Here is a 24,969-nt window from a genome sequence, read left to right as displayed (position 1 = left end):
GGCAGCCTTCACTCACCCACCCTCTGGGCTCCTTCCTGCTTCCGAGCCCTTGCCTGGTTCAGGCTTTAGCAGCAAGTGGACAAAGTAAGCCAGCCAGGGCTGGACTCTGGTCCCTTTATTGAGACTGAGGGTCCATCCAAACAAAAATAAATTTCTCTCCCAAAGCCTGCCTGCAGGCTGGGGCACCCAGCATGTCCTGGCTGGGGCCCATGACTCCCTTCACCCCGGTGGCACAGGCCTGGCTCCCCTGGACACCAGGATGCTGGCTGTCCGGTACCTGGAGACCCTAGGTGGAACAGGGAGGCAGCTCCCAGTGGGCTCCCCCCGCCCTCCAGCAGGACTGGCCCCGATAATCCATGGTCTGTGGTGGGCCCTTGGGGCTCAGTCATCGGTCAGGGTGATGACGTCATACTCGATGCCCTGGTGTTGCAGCTGTTGGATGTGTTCAGGCACTGCCTCCTCTGTGCCAAACAGGCCCTGGGCCTGGGCCATGGCCGCATCGGCCACCGCTGCCAGGGGAAGGGAAAGGATGGTGAGCCTGAGGTCCAGGAGTAGGCCTGGGCCCCTGGCTCCTGCAGTCCTCAGGGGCCATCCCATACCTGTGACAGCCGAGTGTGCTGCAGCCTCAAGCTGGGCCTGGGTGACAAGCTGCTGGCCTGGTGACACAGGCACATACTGGATCTGGGGGAATAAGCCAGTGAGATGGGGCCTTGCAGTGGGCCCATCCCTGCCCAGCTCCCCAAGGGCCCTACCTGGGACTCCTGAAGGAATGGAGCCCCCTGTTCATACTGGATATGTGTGATCTGGCCCTCTTGTACCTGCAGAGAGGAAGCCAACCCCGTGATTGTGGAAGGAGGATCTATGTCCCTCTGCCCTTTGCCCCAGGCCTGGCCTACCTGGATATGATGGCCCTCTGGGACCACGACGTATTCCTGGGGGAGCAGGTGCTGCACTCCGTCCTGGGAGATGATGTACTGTACCTGAAGGGTGGAGAGGAGGCAGGGGCGGGGCCCTCTCACCAGGAGCTCAGCTAGGAAGATGGAGTAGGGACCAGGGACAGAGGCCATCAACCATGGCAGTGACAGACAGACCGGGATGAGGGGAGCTGGGGGAGGGAAGTGGTTTGGAAAGGGTTATTCCTCCCCAAGTGGGGTTTTGGAGGGGGCGGCAGCTCACCTGGTTGTCAGAGGTCACCAAGTGCTGCACGGTCTGGCCGTCTGCTGTGGTGATCTCTTGAATGTAGGTGGCTTCCTCCTGTCGGGGCCAAGCCAGCTGTAGGCGCAGCTCTCATGCACCCCACCTCTGTCTGAGCTACCCCAGGGCGCCATCTCAGGATCTCACCTGATTGGTCACTGTCTGCTCCTGGGCCACAATGATGTGCTCCTGGCCTAGTGCCTGCTGCAGCCGCTCTGGGCCCAGGACGCCATGACTGGACTGGAGCGCAGCTAGGCAGAGAGGGACAGTGCTCACTCAGGGGGCCCCCACTCCACCCTAAATGCTCGGGGACAGGTTTCTGGTCCACCCAGGGTCCCAGGGGCTGCTCACTGTGCAGTGTGGCCAGAGTGTCATCGTCACTGTTCAGGATGATGGTCTGGGTGGGGGTCTGCACAGGAGCCCGGGGAGTCGGGGTGCCCGTCTTTCTCCCATCAGGACTATGCAGTCGCTGGATATGGAACTTGAGGTGCCCGTTCCGGTTGAAGCTGCAGGGGAGGAAAGCAGGCTCAGAGGCAGTCCTCCCGTGCATGCCCGGAGCCCCACCTCCCGGGCCCGGCCTCACCGCTGCCCACAGAGGTGGCATGCAAAAGGCTTCTCGTTGGTGTGGGTCAGCATGTGCCGCCGCAGGTCCTTTTTGTTCTTGGAAGCAAAGCTGCACTGGCTGCACTGGTGGGGCCGCAGGCTCAAGTGCTGTGCCATGTGGGCCTGCAGAAGGGCAGGGCAGAGGCCACGCTGCGTCAGGTCAGACCACACCCAACACAGGCTCAGGAAACCTGTGCTCAGGTGAAGTGGACCTGGGAGGAAGTGGACCTAAGGGTGCAGACCAGACCGAGGCCTGTGTTGCGGTACTGAGGGGAGAGCCACGGGGAACTCCCGTCACTGGGCTCAGTAGTCTGGCTTGAGGGGCTTATCAGTCCAGCTGGGTCACACAAACGTGGCCAAATTAGTGCTAGCACTGGCAAAGGGGGCAGCACCTACCCGGACCTCAGGCCACTGGCGGGCACTGAATGAGCAGTCGGGGCACTTGAAGGCACTAGGCCCGGCGTGGGCCCGTTTATGGCTCTCCATCTCAGCTCGTCCCGGGAAGGCTTCAGCACAGATCTTGCAGGAAAATTTCTTGGACGTTGTAGTGGCCGCAGAGGGCGGCGAGGGGGGCACTACCAGGCCCACCGCCTTGTTGGCTGCAGGAGGAGAGGCAGAGCCCTGGGGGTCCCCGGCCCGGTGAGTCCTGGCTGGAGACAGGGGCTCAGTACCATCTCTGGGCAGCCCCCCACACTGCAGCAGGGGCCACTTGGTTCCAGAGGCCAGGGCATCGGGACTGGGGAAGGAGATGGAGCCGTCTGCAGTCAGCTGTGGAGAGGAGCGGGAGCATGAGGCGCTGAGGGGAGAGGGAAGGGAAACGGGGCAGGGCTTGGCCATTCCAACCTCACCTCGATGTGGTGCAGCTGCGTCCCGTCGGCCGCCATGATGTAGTGCGTGCCAGGTTCTTTCAGGGTGTCGCTCACGACCACAGCCTGGGCTGCCTCCCCTGGGGGCTCCTCACTATGGACACAGAGTAGGGGAGGGTGAGGCAGGTTCTAGAAGAGGATGGAGGGTTGCGGGAGCCCCTTTCCGAGAAGCACATCAACGGTGGTGACTGCCACCCGGGTGGGCTTCCTGCCTCGGCCTCAGCGCCGCCTTACCCGGCGTCTTCCACCCGCGGTCACCATGTATCCAGGCTTCGTCCTGCTCAAGCACAGTAATCCCTGTCCTCCTGGATGGGCACGGTTTGGGATGTGGAAGCTAAAAAGAGCCCTGGGGTCCAACCCAAATCTGACCTGAGGGGTTGGGAGGGAGGGCCTGTGGGGCAGGGCTGACAAGGGCCAGCAGCCCCGGGGCCGAGTGCAGACGCTGAGCCTGGCTGCCCTGGGCGCTGGGTCCTGGCCCCGCTGAACCTAACGTCGGATGCAGGGCTGCCTCGGCTGCCAGGGCCTGGGTGAACACAACATTGCTGCCTCGTGCTCAGTGTATGGGAAGCCAGGGTAGCTTCCAGGCCTCCGTGCCAGTGAGGAGCGGGAGCCTGCGCCGAGCTGCACCTGGGGGCTCACCCGGAGCAAAGAGCACGTGCGCGGTGATGGCACAGGGCCAGGGTGCGAAGCCTCACCTCCTGCAGTCTGAGCTTAGACAAGTCACATAACCTCCCGGCCTGTTTCCTCATGTGTGCGCCGAGGGGCCTCATGGAAATGTCTTAGGTGAGCTTGAGTGTCCAGTGCCAGGACATCCAGGGAGCAGAAAAATAGCTCCTGAGCAGGCGACGGCTCGCTGCGGTCCAATCACTTTTTTATTTATTTATTTATTTTATTTATTTATCTATCTATCTATTTATTTATTTAATTTTCTAGAGGCATGTCTTATTTATTTATTTGTTTGTTTGTTTGGTTTATACAAGCACTGGGTACAGTCAGAAGCGCGGGAGGGTGAGAGAATTCACCAGAGCCAGAGCGGGGAGCAGAGCAGGCAGAAGGACCGAAGTACACTGCTGAGGGGAGCAGCGGGCGGCAGGAGAGGTCTGCGCGCCTCCAATCACTTTAGACATTAGGACACTGGCCTCCTGGGAACTAGATGGCTGAGCAGGGCCCTTTTCTGACTCCCCCCAGCTCGCCTATAAATGGCTGCATGGGGCCTTGCCCAGGGTAGGTCTTACCTGTAAGGTGTTCCAGGAGCTGAAGTCCCCTCCTCCATTGGGGGTGCTGTGATGACGCTGTAGCCAGTCCCACCAAATGAAGCAGGTGCCAGGGTGATCTGCTGGAGGTCAGGGGGACCCAGCTGGCTCTCGGCTGCCACACTGCCCCCTGGCTCTGCCACGTGGAGGGTCACCACTTGTGGAGTGGTACCTGCTGGGGAGGGCTGCCCACCAGCAGTTGCTAACTCTGCTCCCACGTCCTCAGACTTCACCACAGCCACCTGCAATGGCACCAGTGGGCATGGTGAGCAGAGTCTGGCACAAAAGCTGGTGTTTGGGGCCCTTCTTGGTCTTGGCATCTTAAAGCTCATGCATGCTCGGGCACCAGACCCAGGGCAGGGCTACCACCACTCAAATGCACCCTCAAACTATTCTTTCTTGAACACTCTGGTTTTTCAAATCTAGTTAGCAACCGGAAACAGACTTGGCAGGGCAGGGCCATACTCCCCTCGTGGGAATCATTAGTGGTAGTAGGGGAGGTGCTCTGGCATCTAGAGGGCAGAGGCCAGGGGTGCTGCTAAACACCCCATGGTGCATAGGGTGCGTGCACCCTTCCCCCCACCACAAACTCTCTGGTCCAAAGTCCCAAGGTTGGGAAATCCTGGGGGGGGGGGGGTAGAGGGACAGTGGCAAACCATTTGATGAAAAAAGTTAAGTTAGAGCTCTACCTCACCCCTTACTCCCCCTCCAAGTGGATTAAAGATCGAAAGGTAGTAAATGCAATTCTAAATACATTTAAAGAAAATATAAAGTATTTTTGTAACCCTGGGGTGGGAAGATTTTTCTAATCATGACAGAACAAGATGCTGAACTCTACAGCAAAACCAAACCACAAAATGAAATCAGAAAGCAAAGAAATTGGGGGTGGGGATTTCACAATTCAAAAGATAAAAGGTGGATGTTCCCCTTAGATGAGGAGCTCTGGCAGGCAAACCGTGTAATAGGAACACAGGGACAGCATGCAAACAGGCAAGAAAAGAAATCGAAAGGCCTAGGAACCTACAGGAGGAAGTTTAAGCTCATTTATGATGTCAAGATCCTAAGTTAAGACCATAAAAAAGACTTCTATCACATTCGCGAAGGTACAGAGGGAAACACTCTGGTGGTGGTGGTAAAACTGGCACATCTACTGATGAGGGGTCTGGCCCCCCATTCTACCTGAAGAGGCTTTTGCCTTCTAAACAAGCCAATGCAGTGTTTATGAGCACTGGAAAACACGCGTGCTCCGAGGCACTGCCTGGAGCTAATGAAACGTGGTTAACAGCCTGGCCACAGAGGACTGACTAAATACAGGTTACAACCCCCACGTGACGGAGTGGCCGAGACAGGAGACTGTGTGCTGGCCAAGCCACGTCCAGACGGCTGAGGGAAGAAGAGGTAGGGTGGTGGTAAGCATGCAGAGGGTTCTACTTTTTAAGGAACAAAAAGGTCTACGTGTTAGTGGTTTGCACCTGGATAGAGCTCTGGAGAAATGCTTATGAACTCAGGTACCGGGTGACTGGGAAGAGGCGAGGGATGCTGGGGACTTTTACCTTCACTGTGTTTTTCACGCTCAAGCTCATGGGAAAGAAAAAGCCCAACCCCCAAATGCATGATACTGGCCAGAGAAGGGCGGAGGGTCCACAGGAGAGGCCAGGTTTACACACACGCTCCTCTCTGCGTGGGAATCTGGCCTGTGCCAGGGGGGCACTTTGAACCCCTGGGGGAGAGTAGCCAATATGGTGCTCCGGACAACTGGAGGGGAGAAGTTAGCCCCCTACCTCTCTGTGTACACCAAGTATAACTTGCAGGTGAAGTAAAGATTTAAGTGTACGAGCACAACCCTAAGAAGAAAATACAAATGTACGTTTACAGAATCTTGGGTGAAGGCCTTTCTAGGGATGACGCTAAAGGCAAAAACTGTAAAAGAAGAATACATTTAACCATCTAAAGGAAAAACTTCCCTGTACCCCCAAAAGCCACAAGTGAAATGCTAGGACGATCCAGACCCCGCCAGGCTCCCTCCCCGTGGCGGTTCTGTGCCACTCCCCAGCATAGTATTGCTTCCAATTTTTGGAATTCACCAACTCAAATTCCACTCTACATCCTCTCAGAGGCAGGGAGCCAGGAGGCGGCGTAAACTCCCTGCCTTGGAGAAGAGCGGGGCTGTGCAGGGGAGGGCGGGAGAGCTAAGGTGACCGTGGCGCTAGGTGGAGGGAGACGGAGAAGGCAACTCTGGGGAGACGTGCAGCTTCAACGTACGTTCTCAGCCACTGGAACAGGAGCTGGCTGAGCTGGAGAAGCTCGTTCAAACCCACAGGTTCTCCAGGACCCATAGGAACTGGGTCCTGAAGTTCCTGGCCAGGCTGAGAGGGGACACAGTGGGTCCCCCTCCTCTGCCCTCTGCCTGTGCCCACTGGATTTCAACGCGTCTGCTCGCCTACTAGCAGGGGGCTCCCGAGGACAGGGGCATGTGATTTTCATGGCTCTCCTCTACCCTGGCAGCGCAGAGCTGGGCAGGGGAGGAGCACCCCAGGCGGCTCACCTGCAGGGCAGTACCCCCCAGCTCCCGCTGTGCACTCATGTTCAGCAACAGATCCAAGGCCGTCTGCGTGGCCATTGCAGTTGACTCCTCAGCTCCTGGGTGGGTTGGGACCTGAGCCTTAGAAATGGCTGGAAAACTGGCACCCAATGCCCCCCGCCTTATCCTCCAGCCCCCGCCCCAGCACCAGCCCTGCCCTGCTGAGCACCTGAGGTCCCATCCCTCCTTACCTTGCTGGTAGATGATGGTGGCCCCCCCCAGGGTGTCGGAACAGAGCAGTGGTGTGGTCTCGGGTGTCTGGAAAGGTGCCGCTTCTGGACGAATCTGTGGGGTGGGGATATGGTCAAGCCCAAGAGGGGGCGTCTGGATTCAAGTCGACTTGCCAAATACTTTCTATGTGTCAGCACTTTACATCGGTTGGCTGGCTTCATCTCCTTGACCGCTTTTCAAGGTATTTACCAGCTCAATGGCATACAGATGAGCCGCATAAGGTCAGAGGTGAAGCACCTGGCTTGTGAGCCCACAGCTAGTAAGCAGCAGAACAAGGCTGATCCCAGAGCCTGTGATCTACCAGGACTTGGTGGAGTGCCACTGTGTGCGGGCAGGGGAATGCTAAGTGCTCAGCTACGGAACTGGGCATCTCGGCCTCCCTTCAGCAAAGTGAAGCATAGCCATGGGGGTAAGCAGGAGCTTCTGCTAAAGTTCATGAGGAAGACAGATGGACAGATGGCAGGTGTCCTGTGTGTCTCTCCCCCCAGGTCCCCCTTCTGCTTCTTGCTTGGGAGGTGGCTAGGAAAGGTGGAGCCTTGCAGCTGTACCGTGAAGCGATCACAAAGATGAAAGTCAGATGCTCGGGATGGTTGGGGAAAAACAGAAAAGCGTGGTCCCTGATGGCCAACCTTGCAGCCCCGGCTGCTCTGGAATTCTTGTAGATGACAGAACAATAAACTATCATGACAACTGTGCTAGTGAGAACTCTGTTCTGTAATTAGCAATGGAAAACCACCCCCGCTCTGGGCTTAGGGCTGGCCTGGCAGTGACCTCAGCTCCAAAATCTGGAGAGGCGGGAATCACTGTGTTGTGCTCAGTGTGCAGATGAAGATGCTGGGGCTGGAAGAGGTGACGTCACTGACATCCTGGTCCAAGTCCCCTTGCTGCCTGCCTGGCTGAGCTTACCTCGGGGAGTCCTGGAGAGCTGGGAGGTAGTCCAGGAGCTGCACTATGTTGTTGCTTCAGCTCCTCAATCTGCTGCAAAGAGAAGAAGGGGCGACGGCGGGAGGGGGGCTCCTCAGGGTGGCGCCGTCCCCATTCCTCAAAGCTGCTGGCGTGTCGGCACCGCACGTGCAGGCGTAGATTCTTCTTGTGCCGAGTGCTGAAGTGGCAGTACTCACAGGCAAAGGGCTTGGCCCCTACAGGCACACAATAGGGCACACTTGTACCCTGCCCCCCACCACCTCGGGGAAGCCTTCCATGACCCAAGGACCTCTCCAGTGATTCCCCAGTGATTCTGCTCAAGCTCAGGCAAACACAAGCTGCCACCCACTCCAGCGGGCCAGGGTGGAGAGGACAGGGTGCAGGGCGGCTCTCACCACCTACTGCCCTCCTACAGTGCCTACTGTCAAGGTCACAAACTCGTTTTGTGAACCCAGCCCCACCCTGCCCCCTAAACCCTCAGGCCAGAAATCTGGCCAGGGAAGGCCCTGGCTTCCTTTCTCTCATCTCCCCTAGCATGCCTGCCAGAGGGCTAGGCACCGCAGGGAAGGAAGGAGCTCTGTGGTACACCTTCTGTGAGTCAGCACAGGTGGCTGCTGCTTCATCTGCTGAGGGGCGGGGTATTTAAGTCTCCTCTCTGGCCCCTGCACCTGGCATGGACAGGGCTTAGGGAACACACAGGACTCACTTTTAGAACCACCATATGATAGATACTGCACAGCAAAGGCAGGTTCAGAGAGGGCAAGTGACTGGCCCAGGGTCACCCAACCAGCAGCTGGCTAAACTGCATCTGAGCAGAGGTTAGCAAGGAAGTGGACGCGAGCTGGGCCTCCAACTGGGGCAAAGGTGTTGAAGGTGGGGGTGGAGTGAGGGGATGGCCTGACCTGTGTGCTTGACGGCCACGTGGGACAGCAGGAAGTCCTCTCGGAAGGTGCGGTAGGGGCAAAAGCTGCACTTGAAGGGCTTGTCGCTGACATGGGACAGCTGGTGGTTCAGCAGTGCCTTCTTGTCCTCACAAACAAACTCGCAGAACTCACACTTGAATCTGAAGGCATTCAGGGTGAAGCTCAGTGGGGAGGTGGGGTGTGTGTGTTGGGGGGGCTGCTCAGGGCCTCTTTTGGGATGTACCTGCGATTGGCCACAGCTTGGATGTGCGTGAGCAGGTGCATCTTGAAGGTGTAGCGTTTCTTGAAGGACTTTCCACACTGTGAGGGGCAGGTGAGTTAGAGGAGGGGATCACTCAGGGAGGCCCCAGCCCAGCCCAGCCCTCAGCGCCACCCACCTTGTCACACATGTGTGGCTTCTCCGTGCTATGTGTCTTCATGTGCTGCGTGAGCCTCTTCTGCATGGGGTAGACACGGCCACACACGGGGCAGGGGAAGGAGCTCAGCTTTGGGGTCTGGGGAGGAACCAGGAGAGGTCAGATGGAGAGAGACAGAAAGGAGGGAGGACCACACCGCCCGCCTGTCCCCTCCCGCCAAGCTGCCCTTTCCTCCCAGGCCAGGGTCCCAGACTCACCGGATCTGGCCTTTTCTTCCTGGGGGGGGGGGGGAAGACATAGGAGTTAGACCATCCCAGACCCGCTCACATCCACCAGATCCCCGGCTGTAGCTCCGAGTCCCTTTCCTTTGTACAAACCCCTTTCTCTTAGGACAGTATTTCTCCAGCTGAAGTTTGCTAGGGAGATGCTAAGAGGCCCCGGTGGGTAAGTTCTGATCTCAACCACATCTGGGAATGGGTGGCTCTGTATTTTTTTTAAATATAAGATTTATTGGGCCTCCCCAGTGGCGCAGCGGTTGAGCTCTGGATTGCGAAGCTGCCCGCAGTCTCTGCAGTGCCGGTTCGATCCCCGGCTGCTCCCCGGCCACCGGAGGAGGGTCCCACATGGCGCGCAGACCCCTCCTGCCGCCCGCTGCTCCCCTCAGCAGTGTACTTCGGTCCTTCTGCCTGCTCTGCTCCCCGCTCTGGCTCTGGTGAATTCTCTCACCCTCCCGCGCTTCTGACTGTACCCAGTGCTTGTATCAAATAATAAATAAATAAATAAATAAATTCTAAAAAAAGAAAAAAAAAAAAAGAAAAAAAAAAGATTTATTTATGCATACAAGAGCTGGGGTACAGGCCAGAGATGAGGGGGCTGAGAGGATTCACCAGAGACAGAGTGGGGAACAGAACAGGCAGATCGATGGAAATACACTGCTGAGGGGAGCAGCGGGCGAGTCAGGAGAGGTCTGCTGCGCCATGTGGGGAGCTCCCTGGCCGGGTATCGAACTCATGCTGCAGAGGCTGCGGATAGCCTCGTCGTGCTGTGCTTAACCCCCTGCGCCACCAGGAAGGCCCCGTTTTTCACCCTCTTATCCTGAGTCTGCTCTCTCAGCGCAAGAGAGAAGTTCTTTACATCATTTACTGAGCCTCTTTAAAGTTTTATCCCCTCAACAACGATCCCCACTTTATCGGGGAACTAGCAGGAGACAAATAGGGACCCGGGGCCTGCTGCTGCCCCGCACTAGGTAAGGTGGCCTGGGTGCCCGGCCTTTCTGACAGCTGCAACATGCTGCAGTGGGGCTGGCCCGGAGCATGCGCTCAGCAAATGGGAGCCGGTTATTCTGGGCCCCGTCCCCCACGCTGCCCCTGTCCCACCCACACCCACTGACCTGTCTCGGCTGTGCACGGCCGCATGCCGGATGACGTCCTTCCGGTAGACGCTGGTGTAACTGCACTCGTCGCACTTGTAGGGCTTACTGCCCACGTGGTTGAACATGTGCTCCTGGGAGGGAAGCAAAAGGACAGTGGGCTGGGGCTCGGCCTCCCCCACACTCAGAGCCTCAGAGCTGCTGCAGGAGCAGGCTGGTAGATGAAGGAGTGCTGCAAGGGATGTGACCTACTAAGGCTGGGGATGCTCCAGAACAAGAGTACCTAATCTGCTCCAGGCCATGGGCCAGCCTACCATGTACGGAGGAGGAAACTGAGGCTCTGAGTGAAGCAAGCTGCCGAGGGCCTGCCCTGACTTAGTGAACAGCAGCACTTGGAGTCAAACCAGGCAGTGTGGCTGCAGAGTCTAAGCCCGACAAGCTGCCCCCAGCAGCTCCAGGTCATGGCTCTCTATGTGGGAGAGAGCAAGCACTGTGTGCAGAAAGCACAGGAGGGATCTGTGCTGGAGGGATCCCCAGGCCCAGGATGCAAACTCTCCACCTCACTTTGGCCAAGACAAGCCTCTCCCTGGGTCAGTACAATGGGGCCTCATGGGCTGTGTGAAGATAAGGGCAGAGTGTGCCCACATGGCCCAGTTCTGGACACAAGACAGGCTTGGGACTGTTGCGGGCCCAGAGGACACAGCCGGGTGAATGGGGAAAAGGAGCCATGTGTGTTCTGAGATACAGTACTGCCATCTGCTGGAAAACTTTTTCTTTTTCTTTAAAGACTTTATGAATACATGAACTGGGGTACAGGCCAGAGATGGGAGGAGGGTGAGAGGATCCACCAGAGACAGAGTGGGGAGCAGAGCAGGCAGATCTACTGAAATACACTGCTGAGGAGAGCAGTGGGCGAGATAGGAGAGGTCTGCTGCGCCATGTGGGTCACCTCCCTAGCCCGGGATTGAACTCATGCTGCAGTGGCTGCGGACAGCTTCACAGTGCTGTGTCTTAACCCCTTGCGCCACCATGGAGGCCCTGCTGGAAAACTTTCTAACACACGCAATTAGATCAAACCAGTTCTAGTGCCCGCTGCCAGCGTGTGGTGGTGAACAAGCAAAGGTGTGTCCACAATGTGAGCAGCACCCCTGAAGACGTGATGTCAATCCACAGTGTGCAGCCTGCAGAAGCCCCATGGCGGCCCATCCCCGCCTGCTCTACCGACTCAACGTGCTTCAGCACACCAGTGGCCAGACAGGTGGCCTGAAAAGCAGCAGGGGAGGATGCCGAGGGATGTGTTAACTCTACTCCCTCTGGGTGCCTCCGGCTAGCCAGACTTCTGCCATCCAGCTTCCCTTCCTCCCCCAGTCCTTGCCTTTCCCTTCCCAGCCACTGCACCTTAAGGGAAGACCAGCGGCGGGAGCGATAGCTGCACTGCAGGCACTTGAAGAGCTGGGGATCTCCAGACTCATGGGAGTTGACATGGAAGCGCAGGTCCTCATGGGACAGGAAGCGGGAGCCACAGATGCGGCACAGGAAGGGCCTCAGAAGCGGTTTGGGTGACTTGTAATAGTACCTGCCAGGAGGGTATGGGGGAGAGGTCTAGCTGGGCTGGGGCCACCCAGCTGTGTCCCCCCACCCCCATCACCCCTGCTCTACCTACTTGCGGTATTTCTTGCCTAGGAAGCGCCTGGAGGGTCGGCCACGGCGGCGAGGTGGAGGGTCGGGCTCCTCCTGGCAGGAGGGCACGGTGTTCTCTGCATCTGACTGGCTCACAGCGGGTTCCACGGCGGCACGATCAGACTTGCCCATGGCTACCATGTGTCCTGGGCCCGAAGAGCTGGGGGCCTCGGGGTCCTGTGGCTCCAGAGGGCTCTGTCCACTCTGGGAACTCACTAGAGGCTCACCTTCCACACCTGCCACCAACAAGCCAGGTCCCAAATCAGCCACCACACACCAGCACAGACGTGGACAAACAAGCCAGAGGCCAGTTAAAATATCTCCCTGAGTCACAGACGACCAATGGGCGATTCCGGTCGTGGGACAGATGCAGACAAGCCATGGTTAGAGGGCCACGTAGCCAGGCCCCTCCTCAGCTGGCCTGCTGTTAGCACCAGAGAACTTAAACTTGACAGACTGGAGCAGCAGCAGGCAGGAGACCTGCAGGCTAGCCTCAGCCCTCAACCCACTAGCTCTGTGTCCTCAGGCAAAGCCACTCCCCTCTCTGTATCTTATTTCCCCTATTTGTCAAGTGAAAGAGAACCACCTCTGCTTTAGAGACCACAGGGGAACATTCTAAGGTCTGGGAAGCAGCAGCAGCAGCAGCAGCACTTGAGCCTTTTAGTGCTCCCGGGGGAGGTTAGGTGGTTGGGGCGGATAGGATCGAAGGGGATTGTCCACACTTGCAAACCCTCTGAAAGCTGAAGGCTGTGAGAGTGTTACTGACTGAAAACACCAACAGGATTTCAACATGTCTTAAAAATAAAAACGCTGGTGACATCCTGTTTCTTGAGCAGTGTCCCAGCTTAGTCAGGTGTGTTTACCTTATGCCAATCCACTGAGCTGTGCGCTTAGGAGAGGCATGCTTTTCCACACATGATCTCAGTAAAAAGAGATTGCAAAAGGGAGACTAAAAGATAAATTGCATGTGCAGAAATAGCTATCATGTTTCAGGCATATTTAAGATTTTTTTTTTTTAAAGATTTATTTATTTATGCATACAAGAGCTGGGGTACAGGCCAGAGGCGTGGGAGGATGAGAGGATTCACCAGAGACAGAGGAGGCAGAGGACCGAAATACACTGTTGAGGGGAGCAGCAGGCACAACAGGAGAGGTCTGCCGTGTCATGTGGGAATCTCCCTGGCCGGCCCGGACTCGAACCCACGCTACAGAGGCTGCAGACAGCTTCACAGCACTGTGCTCAACCTGCTGCACCACAGGGGAGTCCCCCTATTTAAGTTTTAAAGCAACCCCAAAGATAGGGCTGTTAACTCCTCCCTTTGTAAAAAGCAACAGGAGAGGGAAGGTAAATGCCCTGGGGCACACACTGGCAGGTGGAGGGTCTGGCTTCACGCTCACCACTGTGCTCTCCTGTCCTGCCTGGAATGGTCCCGGCTAGTGCTCTTTGGACACTTTCTCAGGCCTCAGTCTTGTTCTCATTTCAGTAGTAATACTTAAGACTCATCCTGCTAGTTCAATTATAAACACTCAAACTTCTTTCGTGCTGTGACAACTGACCACAGAAAAGCCTTTTCATAAAGCGGATGTGTCATTTCTTAAGCCAGGGTTTCTTGGGAGTGGTCTGGGGGGATTTCCCCTCTACCAGGAGGCCTGCAGGTCCCCAGGTTTAAGAGTGCGACTCTGAATGACACACTCAGTCCCCAGGGCTCCCAAGAAGCAGGGGAGGACATCGCTTGGTCCCACCCCAATGAGCCTCTCCATGACCAAGTCTCACCGTCTGGGAGGTCCGAGGTCTCCAGGCGGGGCAGCTTCCGGGGCCGTCCAGGTCTCCTCCGGGGTCTCGGTGTACTGGGGGCGGGGCGCTGGGGCCTGAGCTGCCGGCCCCGGGGCTCATCCTCTGCTGGATTGTAGTCGCTGTCCTCTGTGGGGGTAGCATGCTGGGCATCAGCACTGGAACCGTCCTTTCAGCCCTGACCTCTCGCCCACTTCCCCACCCTCGCCTACTCCTCCTCCAAGCCCACCGGCGATGCCTCCCTCCGAAAGCCTCCTGCAGTCCCCCGGCCGGCTGCGGGTGTGCCTCTCCAAGTCCCTTTCTCAGTGTTTTCCCTGTACCTTTCTGCCATCTTCCACTAGCTCATCGGCACCTTTATGTGAATCAGAAAAAGGTGGCCCTATCTCGGGAAACTTGATAGCTATCATCAGAGAACAGTGACAAACATTCAAGTCCGCACCTCAGGCAGTGACTGCACTATCCTAGGCCGCAGCGACCGGCTGCGTGTGGTCAGTGAGCGCCCGAATGTGCCCAGTCCCAGCTGAGACACAATGAAGTGGAGAGGCACGCGGGTTTCCAAAGCAGAGCATGAAAGAAGAAAGTGAGGCTGCTCCCTAATGGTGCTTCATGACAACTGCATATAGAACTAACAATGCTGGGGCCTCCCCGGTGGCGCAGCGGTTGAGCGCTGGGTTGCGAAACTGCGCGCGGCCTCTGCGGCGCCGGTTCGATCCCCGGCTGCTCCCCGGCCACCAGAGGAGGGTCCCACATGGCGTGCAGACCTCTCCTGCCGCCCGCTGCTCCCCTCAGCAGTGTACTTCGGTCCTTCTGCCTGCTCTGCTCCCCGCTCTGGCTCTGGTGAATTCTCTCACCCTCCCGCGCTTCTGACTGTACCCAGTGCATGTATAAACAAAACAAACAAACAAACCAGCAAACAAATAAATAAAAGCATGCCTCTATAAAAAAAAAAAAAAAAAAAAAAAAAAAGAACTAACAATGCTGGCCACACTGGGGAAGTCAAACATGATTATTTCCATCTTTTCCTTTGAATATTTAAAAGAATACGGCTCCAAAAAAAGGTGCACATCCCTTCCTTGCGTTCTATTCATGCTGCACAAGTGCACACACAGACCTCTTAGATGTGGGGCTCTTTTTTAAAGTGTGCAGTCTGCACCACCTCACACAGAGGCCCTGGTCTTATACTGGAGGCATCAGTGGCTATCTTTGCCTGTTCCTTTCCTAGTCCCGCGTGGCCCGGAGGAGCTCAATATTTATGGGTGGGGGCGACAGGCCAGGAAGTCATGGTGACCTACCCTCCAGGTCGTCGATGGCACCAGCATCTACGATGTCATCATCATCTTCCTCCTCTGGGCCCTCCTCCTCCTGGGGCTTGGTGGAGGTGGAGGTGCCCCACTTGCGCACACGTCCTTTCTTCCCAGCTGCTGCTGCTGGGTGGTGAGATAAGTTTGCTATGTCTGGCTCCCCGGGGCCCCACCCCCACCTGCGCAGTCCCAATCAGGTAGGCTGCTATCCAGGCACCTGGCCGGAAGTGCCGGTCCCGCATGTGGCGCAACAGCGTGGCCTTGGTGCTGCTCCGGTACTGGCACATCTTGCACTTGAATTGCTGCACTACCACCACCTCCATCATGGCCTCTAGGCTCTGCAGGTCAGGCTCCTCAGCACCAGAACTTGGGGGTGGTTGTGCCGGGGAGCTGGGCCCACCCTGTGCCTCCTCGGATGGTTCCAGACATGTGGATGTGGATGTGGGGCCATCAGCTAGGGCCTCAATGGCTGCCAGGCTGTGGGCCAGGGTGGAACTGGACATTGGCGATGCCATGGGGGCACCTGAGGGTGGGTGAGGGAATCAGAGGGAAGGGAAAAGGATGGGGAGGTTGGCCATAAGTGACACCTGCTTCTCTAAGACAGGCCCAGGGATCCTAGATACCAACTCCCTAGCAGAGTTATAGTGGGGAAACTGAGGCCCAGAGCAATGGACAATTTGTCAAGACCACATAGTGCGTATGTGGCAAAGAACGGCTTCCCTCACCCACTCAGGGCTTCCCGGGTCTGGTGCCTGGGGTCTTACCATCATCTGGGCCCTGCAGGAGCAGGTACCGGGTGGTCTCGGCCCCACCATCCTCAGCACTGGTCACGGTGATGCAACCTGGGCAGAGAGGTGGGGAAGGGAGTCCCAGTTGACAATGACAACTGTCAACACCTGCTCTCATTCTACCCGACCTGCACGACTTCAAACTCATTATACTGCCCTTCTGCACTTCAGACAATGGCAGATCAAGTGTATGTAACACAGTGGCCCCACAGGGCCACAGGGACAGATGCCATGATTACCCAGCTGCCCCACCTTAGATCACTGACCTTGGAGAGTCCCCCCTTCCTCCCAAGGTTGAGGCCCAGCTTCTGTACCACCCTCTCAGGGCTGGCTTTCCAGACCATAGCCAGGCTTTTCAAGGTGTTACGGCCTTTATATGCATGATTATTAATAGAAGGTGCAGAATGGGAAATCTTGAGCACCAGCTCTGGAGTCAAAATGTCTGAGCTCATGGCCTGACACTTGCTGGTGACAAAAGGTCAATTATCTTATGTCCCCTGTGCCTCAAGTTTCTCAACTGTGAGGCTAAGATAGCACCTACTGTCTTAAATGAGTACCGGATTAAATGAGCTATTGTATGTAGTGTTTAGAACAGACCTCAGTGCAATGCGAGGGGTCTGTTTACTGAATGCTCACACTGGAAGAGCACTATGCAGAGAACTTGTCTGTGTTGTCTCCTTAAAGCCTCATGACATTTACCCCTATGAGCAAGGGTTCCTGTTCGCATGTTACACGCCCCAAGTGTAAGGTTACTTCTGAGTTCACAGAGCTGGGGTGTGCACAGCTGGCTCAGCTGGAATCCACAGGGAAATTTCTGTGGGGTGACTCTTGCTGCCCTCTGCTTAACTCACTCTGGATGAGGTCGGGCCCAATGGTGGACTCAATGATCTTGTCGATGGCCGAGCCCAAGTCCGAGGAAGAGGCTGTGCAGTCCGACACCAGCATGTTGGGGTCTGGGAGTGCGCTGGAGTGTACCAGGGCTGGGGGACCTCCTGTCACCCCTGCCACTGGCCCACGGGACACAGAAGATGAATCAGGCAGGTAGCCATGGGGTAGCGGGTCTGTGCTTGAGCTGCTCTCAGATACCTCCTCCTGGGGAACAGGAAATAGGGAGAGGGAGTTCAGGAGCCAGGAAAGGGGGAGGGAAGGCTGCTGCTTCCTTAGCCCAAGGAGAGCAGAGCCACCCATACCCCCAGGGCCCGAGGACCAGTAGCAGAAGCCCTGTAGTCAGACACCCCAAAAATGTCTCAGAGTTCCTGGCTTTGGTCAAGTAAGGGCCCCTACAGTCCTCACAACCCATACTACAGTCAGGTGAAGCTATTTTCACCTGGGTAATTCTGTTGAATTAGCTATGCCCACTGCAAAAAAAATGCTTCCTAGCACTGCAACATGGCCAACTGAGCCTTTTCATTGACATTTAGCTGGTACCTCTTCTAGGAGGCTCACCCTGGCCCCCAAGGCCTAGTTAGGACCTCTGTGTCCTTAGTGCTGTAGCTGCCTGTGTCCAACCCATCACAGCACTTTTCACTCTGCAGAGTATTATCTACCAGGTCAGGTTGTACCCTCTGTTAGGACGAGGACCACTTCTGTCTCGTCCCCTGCTGTATCCCCAGGGTCCAGCACAAGCTGGGCACATGGTAAGCCTCTCTCTGCTGAATTAGTGAAACTCTTAGACACCCATGTGGCTAATATTTACTGAGTACTTGTTATATGCTGAGCATTTGTTTTCAATTGCTTGGCCATATATTAGTTCGTTTAACCCTCATAAAAACCCTACTTAGTCAGGTATATTTATCACTCCCACTTTACACGTGAAACTGAGGTAGAAGCTAGGTAGTTGGTCCAAGATCACAGTTAGGAAGTGGCAGAGCCAGGAAAGAGTTTCACAAAGCATTTCTGGGAGAATGTCTGAGGGAGCTCACCACCGAGCAGCGTCAGAAGCAGCATATTCCCTGCTCCATTTTACAGAAGGGAAGACTGAGGCACAAAGAGGCCTCCCAGTAAATCAGAAGTAGAGCTGAGACATCTGTGTCTCAAAGAGTGAGATCATGGTGGGTTAGACCATAGCTTAGATTCAACTGCTGGCTCTGCCCATGCATTGTGCCTTGGTTTCCTTGTCTGTATGATGCAAAAGCGTAGTCAGTGCCTTAAAAGGTGTTAAGACTTAGATGAGAAAATCCACCTTAAAGGCTTGGCGTGGTGCCTGGATCACAGCAAACCAAAGCCAAATATTAGTTATATATAAGCAACCCTTGCAGGCTGCTTCCCCGAGGCTGCTGCTTGAGGCCCCTGCCAGTCCCTGCCTCCAACCACACCGGTCGGCCGGCACCGTCCATACCAGAGAGCTGCTCCCACGGTCCGAGCTTTGCCCTACGCCAGAGTCGTCGGCCTCCGCAGGCCCCGGGGCGGCCGCGGCGTCGCTGCTGTCTGCAGACACGGCTTCCGAGGTGCCCACACCCAGGTCGCTCTCAGAGGGCTCCTCCTCGGGCCGGCCCGGCCCAGGGGCCGCATCGCTGCTGCTCTCCACCTCGTTCTCCTCCATCGGCTCGGGGGGCGACCTGTCAGGGGGCCGCAGACCCGGGGGTCTTCACTCTGCGAGAAGAGGTGATGGAGGCTGGCGCAGGCGGGCCACCGCCCGGGTCCAGGCGACCACGGCGCACCCGGCTGCATCCTTGTGCCCATTTCACAGATGCAACGACTGAGTCTCGACCAGGCGGGGCGGTCTCGCGTGTAGACTGGGGGGGTCGGGAACGCAGCCCGAGAAGCCCTGCCGCTCCATCTCGGGCTCGCCCCACTCCCGGAGGGCGGCCGGAGGCGCGCAGCTCTGACCCTGTCTCCTCCCCGGCGCGATTCCCGCGGGGGTTCGCTCTCGGGGCCCTGGCCCGGCGCAGTGGTTCAGCCCTTTGGACCCCGAGTCCCCCCGGGTGCAGGGTCGGTGGTACAGCCCGCGGCCCCCTGGGTCAGCGGCTCGCTCCCCCTCCCCTCGCTCCCATGCGGAGGGGGCTGACAGCGACGGTCCCGGGGCCTGGCGACTCGGGGCTGTCCCCGGCGCTGCCTGAGCTCCGCGCCCGGCGCCATCTTGTGGAGGCGCCGGTTTCCGCTCAGGCAAGTGCGAGAGCGACTAAAGGGCCTGGGACCCCGGGGCCCTGTTCGGACAGCCCCGCCGGCCCGGGACCGCGCCTCCGGGTGTCCCCGCAGTGGGATCCCACCTCACAGCGGGGTGCAGGGGGGCGACCTGACTTTACCCGACGCTCACCCGACGTTTTCGTAGCTGGGTTCCTCTCCGACTCCGGCATCGATGAGGTCGCCATCCTCTTTCCCCCGCCGCGGAGGGACCCATCGGCCTACTGCAGGCCGGAACTACTTCCTAAGCTGGCCGGGAGAAAGACAGGTTTCCCGGGTGCCGGAAGGTCGCCCCGAGGCCTCAAGCCCATAATCGATACCTGAAAGAGTTTAGGGTTTGATATGTCGCCTGGCTGGGTGACGGGGTCCAATCTGGGGGAGGGACTACTTTCTCTTGCGGCGGAGCGCTACATCGAGGTGGTGGTGTGACATCATTACTGGGTCCCTTCCCTGGGCCGCAGGGTTGGGCGCGGCGAAGGCCCGCCCCGCGGCTGGGGGCGTGGTTACGGCCCTGGCCACGCCCCTCCCGGAACCACCTGGAAAATCATGCAGCACCTGGAGGGCGGAAACGCCATCCAGTCGTTTGGCCTGGCTGGCCCTTAACCGGTTCATTTATGCGTTCTCCACCCAGTGGGATCCTTCCCTATTCGGTTTGCTGTGTGCGGGGAAGAGGGAGGCCAGTCCCGATGGCGAGAACTGGGGAACTGGAGAGCGACTGCCTGGCCCTTAGGGAGCCGGGTGGGCCTTGTTGCCGTAATGGATGGAGCTGGAGCTTGAGAACTGCCTGCAGCGCTCCTCTGCCACTGTCGTGGGTGTAGCTGTTTTTAAAGGCCCTGGGCCCTGCCCTTCCTGAAGCCCGGAGTGCTGTTTTTGACACAGCTCTCTGTCTGAACGTTTCCAGCTTTTTTTTTTGTTTTGTTTTAAACAGTTATGCATACACGAGCTGGGGTACAGGTCAGAGATAGGGGCGGGGGAGAGGATCCTCCAGAGACAGAGCGGGGAGCAGAACAGGCAGACTGACTGAAATACACTGCTGAAGGGAGCTGCGGGCGAGACAGGGGAGGTCTGCCTTGGCTTGTGGGTTTCTCCCTGGCCGGGGATCGAACTCGTTCTGCAGAGGCTGCGGATTGCTTCATAGTGTGGTGCTTAACCCCTTGCCCCTTGCTTAAACCAGGCCACCAGGGAGGCCCCATTTTCCAGCGTTTTGTGAGGGAGTTTGGCGTCCTACTTAAAACTTGTTGCACAGATTACTTTCCTCGATTGAAAAATACAAATTTGGGGGGAAAGAATGCAAAAAATTCTTGTAAGGAAAGGACAAAGGTTGCTTGAGCTGTTATAATTTGTGTGCACCTGAACATGAAGGGGTTTTCCAGGGCTTTCACTTGGAACAGGTTTTGGTATCCGGGTGGGGCATGGAGCCTCTGGGAGGACTGGACCCTCTGCTGCCCCCTCCCTCTTATTCAGCAGGACCAGGCTTGCAGAGCAGCCCCCGGGAGCTGCCTCCACCTTGGCGTGATGGCAGGCTGGCTTTCCACGCCCAGAGCAGTTTTCTAGTGTAGATCTGACTCCTCAGGTCTACAGCGCCACCTCAACCCTTACCCCAGGACTATAGGAAGTACCCTGCCTCTGACCATGTCTGTCCTAGGCATGTCAGGGCACTCAGGAGCAGCCCCACTAAGACTCAATCTAAGGTTGACCTTTGCCACCGAATCACAAGATTACCGAATGTTATAACAGAGAAGGTAATGGTCTCCTTATGGGGCAGAAGAGAAGCCTAAAACCCAGAGAGGGAAAACTGCTCATTCCAAGTTGTTACCACCAGAACATGCAGGTTGTCGTTGAGGTCTCAGCTTTGATGGGAAGACTTCTAGAGGCAGTGAAGTTTCTCTGTGTCAGGAGTCTGTTAAAGTGGACCTTTGAGAAAATTGCTGAGGAGAGGAACTAAGAGGGAACACACTTTAAATGAGCACCTACCACGTGCCAGGCACTGCTTGTGCTTTGTTGTGTCCTGGTATCTTAAGAAAACAGCCGTTGTCTTCCACTGGAGAGGAGAAAGCTGAGGTTCGGAGAGAGGAAGTGACTTGTGCAAGGTCAGACAGGAGTGTGGAGCTGGGATGTGGGATGTAGGTCTGATTCCCAGGCCATGTAGGTACCCTATGAATTATGATTGGTAATCATAGCACTTAAAACACTCTGCCTGCCACTGCTGTGAACACTTTATCTTCGTTAATATATTTGTCCTCAGAATCACACTGCAAGGTAGTTGCCATTTTATGTCCATTTACATTTGAGGAAACGAACAGAACAGTAGTGGAATCTAGGGGGTCAGTCTGGGTTTGACAACCAGGCGCTCTGACTCCAGACTCCACGCTTGGATTGTGATACCTTTTCTCATGTAGTGCTAATAATATCTGGTTCTTAGATGATAATTTAACTATCTTTTCCTGAGTCAGGCTGGGTGGTTACTATTCTCCCATTTTACAGATGAGGAAACTGAAGCCCAGAGGTAAGGTGGTAGCTTGCTTAAGATCACACAGCAAGCTCCTCAGTCTAATGGAGAGGACTGCAGTTCCAGACCAGGTCTCCTGCAGCCGCTAATCACACTCATGGTGTTTATGGTGCACTTACCAAGTGCCAGGTGTTGCAGAAGGGGCTTCGTATGCAATTTTTTTTTTTAAATGCTATGAGACTATTCTATATTTTATTTATTCATTCATTTATACAAGCACTGGGTACAGTCAGAAGCGCGGGAGGGTGAGAGAATTCACCAGAGCCAGAGCAGGGAGCAGAGCAGGCAGAAGGACCGAAGGACACTGCTGAGGGGAGCAGCGGGCGGCAGGAGAGGTCTGCGCGCCATGTGGGACCCTCCTCCAGTGGCCGGGGAGTAGCCAGGGATCGAACCGGCGCTGCAGACGCTGCGGGCAGCTTCGCAACCCAGCGCTCAACCACTGCGCCACCGGGGAGGCCCATTTTAAGCCGATCACCACAACAGAGATTCCCATGCTGGAGGAGGAAACAAGCTCAATAGCAGGAAAGTAACTTGTGCCTTACTCCTGTTGGTCAGCCTAGCTGGGATTCCAAACCCTGGTGTCCTGACTCCCAGTCCAGTGCTCATTGCCCTGCTCTGGATGCCCCAGAAGAACAGGAGCTGGGAGGAGGGAGTTAGATGGTGGATTCTCCGGGGCTCATCTCTACCTTCTCCCTGTGCCACTACCATCTATGGATTTAGCTAAACCTGTTCTTAAAAACCTATTTATAGCATAAAACTGTACCACCACTTGGGATAATGAGTCCCTTAAGTTGACTCCCTGTGGCGTAAATGAAGGCTTCCTTTTATTTGTCCTAAGTCTTTCTTTTTCAGTTCTGGAGGGGGAGTAGGGAAAGGCCTGAGGGCCAGAGCCCTAGAGTCAGCCCGCAGGCCACATGGGACCAGCAACAGCGAGCCCTAGGCAGCGGGTGCCATTTATACAACAGCAGATGCTCCAGAGTCCAGGGACAGGCAGCCCCAAGGCTAAAAGGCCACACTGGAATGTTCATCCCTTTTAATCTGTCTAGTTTCCTATGTTAGCCCCAGCACTGATTTGCAGTCACAAGGTAGATTAGACTAGATACATTTGTTGACTAAATGAAGCAACCCTAATTTTATGAACAAAGAAAAGGACACAAAATATCAGGGGTCTAGCCATGAAGACAAGACCCATGCCAGATGACTCTAAAGAAGGACTCTCCTATGGAGAATTAGTAAATGGTTGGATGGACAGAAAAGCAACAGGGGAAGTTGAGGCAAACTAAAGAATAGCAACTACAGGAAACCACGACCTCCCCTAGGGCTGGAGCTATAAAGGGAGGAGATGGTATTACAGAGGAACTGGGGCTGCCCAGAGGGGAGCTGGGATCACAGTGGGTCTTTTTTTTTTTTTTTTTAAGATTTATTTATTTATTTATACAAGCACTGGGTACAGTCAGAAGCGTGTGAGGGTGAGAGAATCAGCCAGAGCCAGAGCGGGGAGCAGAGCAGGCAGAAGGACCGAAGGACACTGCTGAGGGGAGCAGCGGGCGGCAGGAGAGGTCCGTGCGCCATGTGGGACCCTCCTCCGGTGGCCGGGGAGCAGCCGGGGATCGAACCGGCGCTGCAGAGGCTGCGGGCAGCTTCGCAACCCAGCGCTCAACCGCTGCGCCATCGGGGAGGCCCTCACAGTGGGTCTTTTTAACAGGAGCTGCTGAAGTCCCCTCCCTTCTCCTCCCCCTACCCCTTCCTCCCCCAAGCTCCATGTAATCCTTCTAGGCTCCTTCCAGGTCTCACTTAAGCATCCCCTCCAGGAAGCCTTCCAGGACTCTTTCAAAGTAGAGTTGCTACCTTCCTAGTGTGAGCGCCTCTAGCCAGCTCTCCCTGCCTCCATGATGATATACCGCAGTGTGATTAATGATGCCAGTTACCCCCCAGCCTCTTCAATAGATTAAATCTCCCAAGGCCAGACCCAGACTGATTTGTTCTGAGAAGAAAATGGTGGGTGAATGAGCCAGTTCTTGATGAGGGTAACAAGGGGTCTGGAGTCAGTCCAAACCTAGGGTCCAAAGATCCCAGCACCTATGTTTATATGTTGTGTGACCTTGAATAGCCTCCATTCTGTTTTCTCATCTGTAAAAGGGAAATAACAATAAAAACAATAGTAAAAGGGAAAACTCCGGGGCAGCCTGGACTAAGCTCATAGGTCTGCCCCAGCAATTCATGAATTACCTTCACTCTACATCTGGGTTTCCCAGCTGTAAATTAGGGATGTTGTCTGTAAGGGCGGGATGAAACCATGTATGGAAAACAGTGTAAACGCTCAGTACGTGGGCCGCTGTTAGTAGGTGTGGTTCTGTGCATAGCCCTGGCTGAGCACCGCCTAGCTCACTTCCCAGCGAGAGGTATCAGACGGATCTTGTCGATCTGGTTTACCACTCCAGCCCGTCACGAAGCAGTCACTGGTACCTCCTGGGTGCTCAGCCTGCTGGGCCATGGAACACAGCTGCCTCGTCTGTGGTGGTTACCCTGCCTGTGAGCCCGGTGCTTGTATGACTTTCCCTCTGCCCAGCCCTGGCTCCCAGCATCCTATACAGGGGCCATCTTGGAAGTGAAGGTGGGGACTTCCCAGCCTGTGGCGTGGGGCATGCACAGTAGGAGACAAGGATCTGGAGCGAAGGAACCTCACATTTATTGAGCACCTACTGTAGCAGGTATTCACACTCCATTTCATCCTCACGGGAGCTTGCAAATCACTGACTCGGACAGCTGCGTTGAGGCTGGCCTGGAAGCCAGCTGCGTCGAAATCAGACGCTTGGGACAGGAACTGTGCTCTTGAAGACAAGACTGCAAGGGGCTGCAGTGGGGGGAACTTCAGAGGTGCTGGCCTCCCAAAAGAATGCCGCTGGGGGCTGCCCCCAACAGAAAAAGCTCACTGCTAACTGTGAGTTACTCAGCTGTCTCAGTTCACTGTCCTCACTTGTCATTCAGGGTCACCATGCTGGCTGGGTTGTCATGAGACAATGCAAGGAGACAGAACTGGGTCAGGTCCGGACCAAGACTCCAGCACTAATTAGTGTGTGCTCTGAAGCAAGTCACTTCACCTCTTTGGGCCTCAGTTCCCCCAGTTCCCCCAGCTGTAAATGGGCAGAGTACATACCTAGCCAGATCGTGGTGATATAGTGATTAGAAGTACAGAGTAAGTACGATTGCCTGGGTTCAAATCACTTTCAGCCACCGGCAAGTTATGAATTTGGTTAAGTTGCTCGATTGCTCTGTGCCTCAGTGTCCTCCTCTGTAAAGCAGGGGTGAATATAAGCAATCTCACCTCCTGCGTGGCGTTGCTGTGATTATGTGACGTCATCGACAGAGCACAGAACAGCAGCTGGTACCCGGAGACGCCCCTCACAGTGAGAAATCATTAGCCTGGAGTCCTTGCTGCAGATCAGACATCACTTTAAACACTTTACATTTGCCTT

At 56.0% G+C, this 24,969-nt stretch overlaps 1 protein-coding gene across 1 annotated transcript; it reads right to left on the bottom strand.

The window, feature by feature from the left end:
* Nucleotides 1-381: 381 nt before the first annotated feature.
* Nucleotides 382-18,500, bottom strand: ZNF335 (zinc finger protein 335; the record flags this gene model as incomplete). Its single annotated transcript, XM_084248340.1, has 27 exons — nt 18,200-18,500; nt 16,713-16,953; nt 15,838-15,915; nt 15,291-15,596; nt 15,065-15,226; nt 13,755-13,901; nt 11,964-12,216; nt 11,699-11,876; nt 10,322-10,434; nt 9,189-9,207; nt 8,953-9,069; nt 8,799-8,875; nt 8,555-8,715; nt 7,635-7,867; nt 6,689-6,782; nt 6,462-6,556; nt 3,899-4,158; nt 2,646-2,757; nt 2,194-2,565; nt 1,778-1,920; nt 1,546-1,700; nt 1,342-1,445; nt 1,177-1,254; nt 897-980; nt 753-818; nt 600-681; nt 382-509 (listed from the first exon to the last, which is right to left on the bottom strand). Exons 1-27 carry the CDS (start codon nt 18,401-18,403, stop codon nt 382-384), a joined length of 4,062 nt encoding a protein of 1,353 aa, XP_084104466.1. The 5' UTR covers nt 18,404-18,500.
* Nucleotides 18,501-24,969: the final 6,469 nt, after the last annotated feature.

This window comes from Talpa europaea (genome assembly GCF_964194135.1).
Source record: "Talpa europaea genome assembly, chromosome: 11".
In the NCBI taxonomy this organism is placed as follows: domain Eukaryota; kingdom Metazoa; phylum Chordata; class Mammalia; order Eulipotyphla; family Talpidae; genus Talpa; species Talpa europaea.
Note: the sequence above shows the minus strand (reverse complement) of the source record. Positions and strands in the feature narration are given on the sequence as shown.